This window comes from Saccostrea cucullata, unplaced genomic scaffold, assembly GCF_032062105.1.
Source record: "Saccostrea cucullata isolate Sc308-1 unplaced genomic scaffold, CSIRO_AGI_Scuc_v1 ctg8354, whole genome shotgun sequence".
NCBI lineage: Eukaryota > Metazoa > Mollusca > Bivalvia > Ostreida > Ostreidae > Saccostrea > Saccostrea cuccullata.
The window spans coordinates 2886-11845 of NW_026926533.1; the positions used below are offsets into that span (position 1 = coordinate 2886).

General features: G+C 34.2%; 2 protein-coding genes across 2 annotated transcripts; one reads left to right on the top strand and one right to left on the bottom strand.

Moving 5' to 3' along the window:
- Window positions 1-204: 204 nt before the first annotated feature.
- Window positions 205-5884, top strand: LOC134271956 (uncharacterized). Its single transcript, XM_062754191.1, has 8 exons — window positions 205-363; window positions 865-1087; window positions 1295-1379; window positions 1859-1951; window positions 2561-2729; window positions 3226-3361; window positions 3530-4243; window positions 5513-5884. Exons 1-7 carry the CDS (start codon window positions 284-286, stop codon window positions 4229-4231), a joined length of 1488 nt encoding a protein of 495 aa, XP_062610175.1. The 5' UTR covers window positions 205-283; the 3' UTR covers window positions 4232-4243; window positions 5513-5884.
- LOC134271957 (uncharacterized) lies at window positions 4438-6706 on the bottom strand. The gene is made up of 6 exons (XM_062754192.1): window positions 6408-6706; window positions 5986-6299; window positions 5511-5633; window positions 5234-5429; window positions 4867-5128; window positions 4438-4783 (listed from the first exon to the last, which is right to left on the bottom strand). The coding sequence occupies exons 1-6, from the start codon at window positions 6488-6490 to the stop codon at window positions 4511-4513; spliced, it is 1251 nt and encodes a 416-aa protein (XP_062610176.1). The 5' UTR covers window positions 6491-6706; the 3' UTR covers window positions 4438-4510.
- Between the last annotated feature and the right edge of the window lie 2254 nt (window positions 6707-8960).

Sequence of the window (8960 nt, forward strand, 5' to 3'; positions counted from 1 at the left end):
CCCAGTGAAAAAGGCTTGTAATCTACCTTGTAGGTCGTTTAAAGTTGTTTCACATTGTTTATAATTGTGATTATGTTATCCCTCACCTATATGTTTAAAGTCAGCTATGCTAAATAGCCCATTTCTGTGTAATTTGAGAAAATGTTTTTGTCATGTGCTTAAAGTATGGCCTGCTATAAGCCCCTTCACGTTAACTGCGGGCCTGCTCTCCGCGCATGCGTACAAACACTTCCGCAGGGCAACTCATTTGCACTTTCGGTTTAGTCATAACATTTGTCTCAGTATGGTGCGCTCTTGCTGCGTCTTCAAATGTTCAAATCGTGATGATACGAAAGGAAAACAGAAAGGTCTACATTTTTTCAGGTAAGTCTTTCAAATATCCCTTGAATTTTCTAAAATCCAGGTTGAATATCGTGGTAGGCTCCCTATTTCCTTGCATATTAACCATGTTAACAACCGATATGAATTCAAGTATACGTTGTTTTACATGTTTTTCGTTGTCCTTTTGCCACAAAAAAATTTGACAATTATGTCATTTCATTAGTTAACAGTTATTTAATGTAAAACATCAAACTATTTTAATAACTGTACAGTCAGACAGTATATAATTTCCTTACAAGTGAACAATGATTACAATACACATGTATATAAGCATATATTTTTGTTGTTGTTTTTTCCACATATATATATTTATGTATGTTTGTTTATACATGTAAATGATACCAATAATGTGTGCATGACAACAATATCTTGATTTGAACCCATTATTTTTATTTATTTCTCTGTAGAGAAACTGATGCACTCCCAGTGTAGCTCTTCACTGATCTTTATGTTTTTCTTTCAACATTCATGTATTTGTTATAGATTTCCCAAAGATAGTCGAAAGCGTCGTGCTTGGATGAGGGCAATAAACAGAGATGATTTTGTGCCCAATGAACACACCTGTGTATGCTCAGAACATTTTGTGACTGGATGGCACAGCGATGAGCCGGAAGATGTGGATTATGCACCAACTATTTTTTCCTACAAAATGAAGACAATTAATCCAGAGAGAGAATGGAGATTAGCAAGGAGAAATTTACAGAAGGTTTTAAATTTCTCAAATGAGACAAAATAGTAATATTAGAAATATTAAAAATGAAGCCTTTAAACAAAACTAAAAAAAAAAAAGGAGAAATAAATGTGGCACATTCCAAACCCATTTTACATTGTACCTAAAGGAAAAAAATGAAATGGTTTATAATGATTGAATTTAACATTAACAATACAATGATTTTTGCTGTATCATTTCCAGGAATTTCATGTGTCAGTACAGAGAGAGCAAGAGCAAGAGAAGAAAAGTCTGGACTTTTCACTATTTGTACATTCCTACTGCAAAGGTAAGAGAAAAATGTGTATGTTATTATTTGAATTACGTGCTGCTCCAAGATTTTCAAAGTGGGAATAGTTTTTTTTCAAGTGATTTGTAAGTCCCAACCATTTTTAAGTATTTTATCCCTTGTACATGTATCTCAAATATGCTGTTCTCTCTACATTTTACTCAGTCCCATGTTGTTAAGGATAACGAGCTTTGAATGTTTTTTTTTTAGTCTGTGAAGAATCAATTGTATTGAATTGAATTGTAAATTTTGATGATTGTCATGTTATAACTCAGACAGCTGATCTGAAAATATTGAATAACTCACTCACACATTATTCATTGTTAGCACAACCATCTATGTTAAGAAATGATGAACATCCAAAACCAGAAACATTGTTTAAATGTATAAAAAAAATCAGTCAGGACAAAGGTTTCTTCTAACTTTTTGAAATTGAGAAGTACATATGATTGTGTCATTCTTTTTTTTTTTTATTTTAGATAAGGAAGAAGAAGAATGTTTGCATGTTGAAGATGTAGTGGAAAATACAGATGATGACGTAGATACAGGAGTTACACTAAAGAGAGATACTGGTAAATAAATTAAGATTTAGCAGGTTAAAGATTAACCAGTATTGTGTTAATACATGTTTTGATTGATTGATTGTATACTGTTTAACGTCCCTCTCCAGAATATTTCACTGATATGGAGACGTCACCATTGCCGGTGAAGGGCTGCAAATTTTGGCCTATGCTCGGCACTCGGGGCCATTGAGCAGGGAGGGATCTTTATCGTGCCACACCTGCTGTGACACGGGGCCTCGGTTTATACGGTCTCATCCAAAGGACCGCCCGATTTAGTCGCCTTTTATGACAAGCAAGGGGGTACTGAGGACCTATTCTAACCCGGATCCCCACGGGACAATACATGTTTTGAAATACATGGATGAAACACCAAAGTCAACAGACAAATTATATTGAAAAGACTCGTACATTTTTCGTATATAAATGTATACCAAATGTTAAAAGTGTCATTTCAAGAATATCATTTATAATATCAATATATAGTTGTTCAAAAGATGGGAGATAAAAAAAAAATATATATTTGTAGTTCATAACTTTTTAGAAATACTTGTATATTTTATGAAATAGCTAATAAAAGTAAATTTCAATTTCAGCTCTTTTGTAAATCATGCATTGTAGGTTGCCAGTGTGATCCAGACCCCCTTTTACTTGAAAATCAGAGACTTAAGTTGGAAATCAGGAGGTTACGAGACACAAGGTGGTCAGTTGATAAGATTAAAGATGACGATGCTATGACAAAATTCTATACAGGACTTCCAAGCTTTGCGGTGTTTCTGTGGCTTTTCAAGTATGATATAAGAGCTTCATACCTCTTATTCTATAAACTGTTTCACAGTAACTGTGGTACTACTCCTTTGCAAGGCAAAGTGATATATTTTGGTATGACATAAAAGCAATTGTTTAATTATCTATCAACAAAAACATCCGTAAACATTATTAATTTGCCCTTCAAAATAGTAGTACTGCACTAATTATGAAAAAACTAATTGAAAACTTTTTTTGAAAATTTCAGTGGCCTATACTCACAAACTGTGTGTTGAAAAAGGGGAGGGGGGTATATAATTAGCAAATATTATGTTTATTTCTTTGGGCTAACATATAGCATACCTTATCTTGGTGGAATTCCAGTAATGCAAATTTAGTTTGGAATATTTAATTTAAGCAAATATTTGATACAATTGAAGAAAATCTTATATATATGATTTTTTTGCAACATTCATTTTAACAATCTCCTAGATTCTTGCCAGGATAATATACTCCTGTTTCTTTTATGATACATTTAGCTACCTGGCACCAAATCTTGAGAAGATGGTCTACTGGCGAGGTAGTTCAGCAACACCAGAGGAAAGGAGCAGAGCAAGGCGAAGTATGGCACTGGAACCAGTAAACCAATATCTGGCAACATTGATGAGACTTAAGGTATGTTATAGTTACCATGAATTAATACATACACTAGTTAATGTAGATTCCTTATATTACTTGAGTATTCATCGTCTCAAGCCACGGTCCGGAGTCCACATAAAACTCTCTCCTACCTGTGGCTGCTTGATCATATTTTTCAAAGTTTAATTTTGAATCATTTTAAAGGTTGGGTTATACGTACAAGACATGGCAGAACGTTTTGGTGTTTCTGTAGGAGCCTTCTCTCAGTACTTTACCACCTGGATTTGTCTTCTTCACAGGGAACTGAAGGACCTTAATCCATTTCCTTCCAGAGATGTTGTTCAGAGAAATATGCCAACTTGCTTTAAGTCTTTTCAAAATTTAAGAGTCATACTTGATTGCACAGAGATATTCATTCAGAAATCTAACAGTTTGATAAATCAGAATCAATCTTTTTCTCATTACAAACACCATACAACTTTGAAATTTTTGATTGGTATAACCCCTTCTGGTGTTATTTCGTTTGTTTCAGAGGGCTTTGGTGGAAAGATCTCAGATCGGCAGATGATTGAACGATCACCTCTGCTTGATCTGCTTGATGAGGGGGATGTTGTTATGGCAGACAAGGGCTTCACTATAAGGGATTTACTAGAGAAAAAAGGCTGTAGTTTAAATATTCCACCATTTCGGTCTTCTAAATGTCAATTTTCTACTGTAGATGTTTTTAACACTCAAGATATTGCTAAATTACGGATTCATGTCGAAAGAGCTATAGGACGCGTTAAGAATTTTCACATATTTGACGGTGTACTTTCTCTTTCTCTAGTGCAACTGGCATCTCAAATATTTTCTGTCTGCTGCTGGCTCACCAACCTTGATGTCCCTATGGTTGAAAGTAATCCATGATGACAAATCTAGGTTTGTATGAATTTATCTGATGTTACATCTTTCATTTAACATGTTTCCACTTTAAAAAACTAATTGAGCAAAACATATGTAATAAACAGTTAATGTGATTTCACAGTGATAGTATAAGCAAACTTATTTCTAGATAAACATTTATTGGGATATTAATATGTGATCAAATCCTCAAAAAAAACTCAGTTTTTTTGGAATTTGACCTACCCATATCAATATTCCTATAAATGTTTAAAAACGATGGCTAATTTCTTTATTGAAGAACATTTACATTTTAAGGTATGAAGATGATATGCGTGAAACAAAAAACTCGACAAGTTTAGGCATCATCAAAGAACAGAAATCTGAATCAAAATATATCCTCTCTATAAAACAGTTGCTCTGCCTAGCTGCAGTCCATACAACAAAGTCACCCCACGTACAGCCCATGATGGCCATCTCCCCTTGTATTTGGGCATAATGCTTGTGATCTCTTCTCAGTCTGGGTCCTTCATCAGTGTCTTCTAAGAAAAAACCTTCTCTTCCAACCAGTTCATGCACCTGTTATATGTATCCCAATACAAAGTTGCTAAAAAAAGTATGACTGCTAACTAAGACAACTAATAAAGTGAACATGTACATACCTCTTTGTCAGTAATGACTTCACTGTTGATAGAGTAAGGGCATTTAATTTCCAGAACTCCTCTTTCATTTCCCTCTGGCATGGACTCATCATATACCCATCCATCACTGGTTGCTCCCAGAAATGCATGGGATGGATATATGGTGAGTCCAGACCCCTCTACTCTGAGATTGGTTATGGCATTTTGGAGGGCCAAGTAATCTTTAAGGGCATTTTGCTCATTTTCCACACCCCACTTGACTGGGGAAGGTAGTGTCTGGTACCTGAAATATTGTTGTTGATGTGCTATGCTACTTGATTCAATGCAGACTAAAAATGTAGGGATTATTATAGTTTTTTAAGATTTTAAACATATTCTAATCTTTTACCTGTCTAAACTTGATCCATTAATAATCTGCTTCACTAGGCTTTGTGGATTTTTTCCAGATTTCAGAACTAGACCAAATAATGAACTGGTTATTCTTCCTCTCTGCAGATCCCTCCAAATATCACATGTTCTTTGGCCTCTTGTTCTCTTCTCAATGTAGGCACTTAGGCTTTCTTCAATAGAAACTGGAATGGGCACTGTAACAATAATGTTTTTGCTTTTAGATAAAGATTATTATCAATTTATACCATAGATTTACAAAAAACTTTTTCACTTACAGTTCTCCTCAGACAAGACAAGACTTTTCATTGATGTCTCCAGGGGATCCTCTGTTGTCTTGACTTCAATTTCCTCAGATGGATTAGGTGTCTCATCTGGAATGGTCCATAAGTGACTCATGCCTAGAATGAAAATTTTGATGTTTTGTAAAGCTGAATATTTGTATTAATTCTTTTTTGTGGTTTTTGTGTGTATAGACTGTAATATACATGTACATTGCATTTTTTTGTAAAGCAAAATTACAAACATTGCCTTTTAAATTTTAATCAGCTGTTCTTATGCCTACACGTTGATAAACATGTTTAACACTTTTGTTTCTACCAGTGAGTTCACATTTTCCTTTCGAAATTAGTAAATTGATTTATCAAGATTTTGAAAATAAATCTTAAACTGAACCGATATTTAGTCTTATCTAACATGAATTATGTATTGTTTTCTATACATTAAAATGAACGATGAATACTTCTTTTATACCAGTTTTGGGAAATATTTTTTTTAACATCATCAAATGTTCCATGGCATGTGTGGAATCAAAGTCTCTCTCTTCAGGATGCCGAGGATCAAAGTCTAATTGTTTCCTCTCATGGTACTCCAGTTCCCCCTCTGTTGTCAATTTCGGTCGCCCGAGATTCCATTCCCTCAAGGGCATGGGGTCCATCTTCAGTGGACGAGGGACGTTCCACTGACATGGCCTTGAGGTTGCACTGTCTGCCTTTAGCACCTCTGTGAGATGCATATGGTGTAAATAAAACAACAGTCCTCCAATGTGGCTGCATGTTTGGGCTAGACTACATCAAAAAAATATATGTAGAATTTGTTTGTGATTTAGGAAGTTATCAATTTTTTTATTTCTTTAACTTTGTATTTTTCATGTTAGTTTCTACAATTATGCGTACCCAATGGGACATTCACAATAGGCATACTGAACTGTAGTCCTATCCTCAACACAGAGAAAAACTTTGTACTTCAATTTTTTCATGGAAGCTAAGCAGTCAGCCCTGATGTAGTCCAGGGACTCGTCAATCTAAGTTGAATTTATAAATGTTAAACATCTGAGATAAGAACTTTTAGATAGAAAGTTACCATTTATCTAAATAAGGGTTTATTCTCTTCATCATAGTCCGTCTTCGCTCATCATTTTCATTCTTATAGTAATCAATATTTCCATTAAGTAAACAGTTCAATATGTTATATATTCATTGTAGAATTTCATATGAAAGGTCAAAAATAAACTGAAAAAAAATTTATATAGGCATAGTTGAAATGTTAAAAAAGGATGGTTTAAATACTAGTATACACAAACATACTAGTATGCTTTTTTTAATGCCTATTAAACCATCATACCTGAGCTGTCATTATATGTGATATGTCTCCAGCCTCAAAATGCTTGACTGCCCTATCTAAACCCTTGAAATTCTTCACCTGTCTCCCTTCTGTTGTTTGTCTTAAAATCATATGATGGTAGATCTGTTGAAAAGATATTTTGGGTAGGAAGGTGGGCGTGGCAGGGGAAAACGACGCAGACTGTAGAGGGGGGAGGTTTTCATGTCCAGAAATCTCGGGCACAGTACCCACCAATGCCAGTGTCTGAAACTTAGTTGGTATTTCAGCGAGAGACCCCCTTCTTTTCCTGTTCTGGTCATTCAAATTCTCCCGGGAAGCCATCGTCGTATTGATCAACACGGAAGTGCCCCCTTTGTGTACTAAACTCGGTTCTCGATTTTATTTCATATTTCTATCTAAATATTATGTTTATTTATGCATAATCAACACAAGAAAGGTCTAAATATGTTAGGAAAACAGAAAACAAACACACTTTCATATAAGAATCCTTTTATTTCCATCAAGTTACTACCATGTCGTAGTAGTCAGCGTAACCTATGTAAACAAGTTGCCCTGCGGAAGTAGTTATACGCATGCGCGGAAGTTATCGTGAAACGGTCTATTCATGTTGTCGAATCTCCGCAAGATTTTACCCCAGTGAAAAAGGCTTGTAATCTACCTTGTAGGTCGTTTAAAGTTGTTTCACATTGTTTATAACTGTGATTATGTTATCCCTCACCTATATGTTTAATGTCAGCTATGCTAAATAGCCCATTTCTGTGTAATTTGAGAAAATGTTTTTGTCATGTGCTTAAAGTATGGCCTGCTATTCATGTCATCATTTAAAAAGTCAATCCTAAATAAAATCTGTCTTTAAAAATAATACATTTTACAAATGACATTTAATATGATTAGAGTATAGGAATCCATATATATAAGAGATATTATTTTTGTATTACATTTATAAGAGACATTGTCTCATGTAATTTAAATCATAATAACAAAATGGGTTTTAATTTTCTATACAGTCCTCAAACCTGGAAGATATGTTTTGTTCCTAACCCAATCCATTCTCTATGAAGTGAAGCCTGGCTGTTGGTCTTCCTTTGGGAAATATACAGTGAAATAACTAACATAAAAACAAAAAACAAAACTTGAATCTAAAAAAAAAAGTTTCAATGAGATATCATTTTAATTTATTTCATTATTATTATTAAGATAATTATTTTAAATGTTTATATTTTTAAAATGGATAAAAAATAAAATCTGATAATGGAAATCAATACTATAAAGATAGCAAGTTTTTTATCTTTAAGTGCTAATAAATTTCTGAATTTTCCATTAAAATATTTGACATTATATCACAGGGGAAAAGAAAAACTACTTGAGTGTTTCTACTGACCCCCACCAGAGATCTGCTTATGAGTGCATGGGGGATTGCGGTGGACCTTCATCTCCTGTTTAAAACAGACATTAGAGTATGACAGATAAAAAAGGTACTTTTTTTTTCTTCTTTATTTTACATCACATGAAAACACAATTAATGATGATGATGAAGAATGTACACATGTTTTTCATAAGTGTGTACAAATTGTTCAATATAATGTCTATAATGAATCCAATTTCCTTGGGCTAGTCCACACCCAATCTTGTAAGGAAAAGCATAAGTCTGGTAAGGTAAACTTTCCCCCATTTCTTGTAAACAGGCTTGAAACCATTGCTCTCTGTTTTGTGGGGTATCCTGATAAGTGGAAATTCTTTTAGGTCGGTGACTTGGTTTTCCATAATCCCATTGAGCTAGTAAACAAATGACCACAGGAGTTTGTGAGGGAAACACCTTAATAGTGCCTGGAATTCCTCTATCTTCTTCTACGGCTAAATTTCTAGTCCCTAGAGGTCTGCGAGTGGCATAGAGATTGGCTTGTGGGAATTTCTCTGCAATACTTTGACTCAATCCATGAGCTTTTACAGTTAAACAATTACATTGATGAACAATAGCTTCTACCTCACAGTTGAGTAAATCACCTTGTATCTCCTGGAGACTCATGATGTAAAATGAATCTATTTTTTAAAAACACCCTTGTTTTTATAGAACAACAACAAGAATTTTTAAAAAAAAAAAAAAA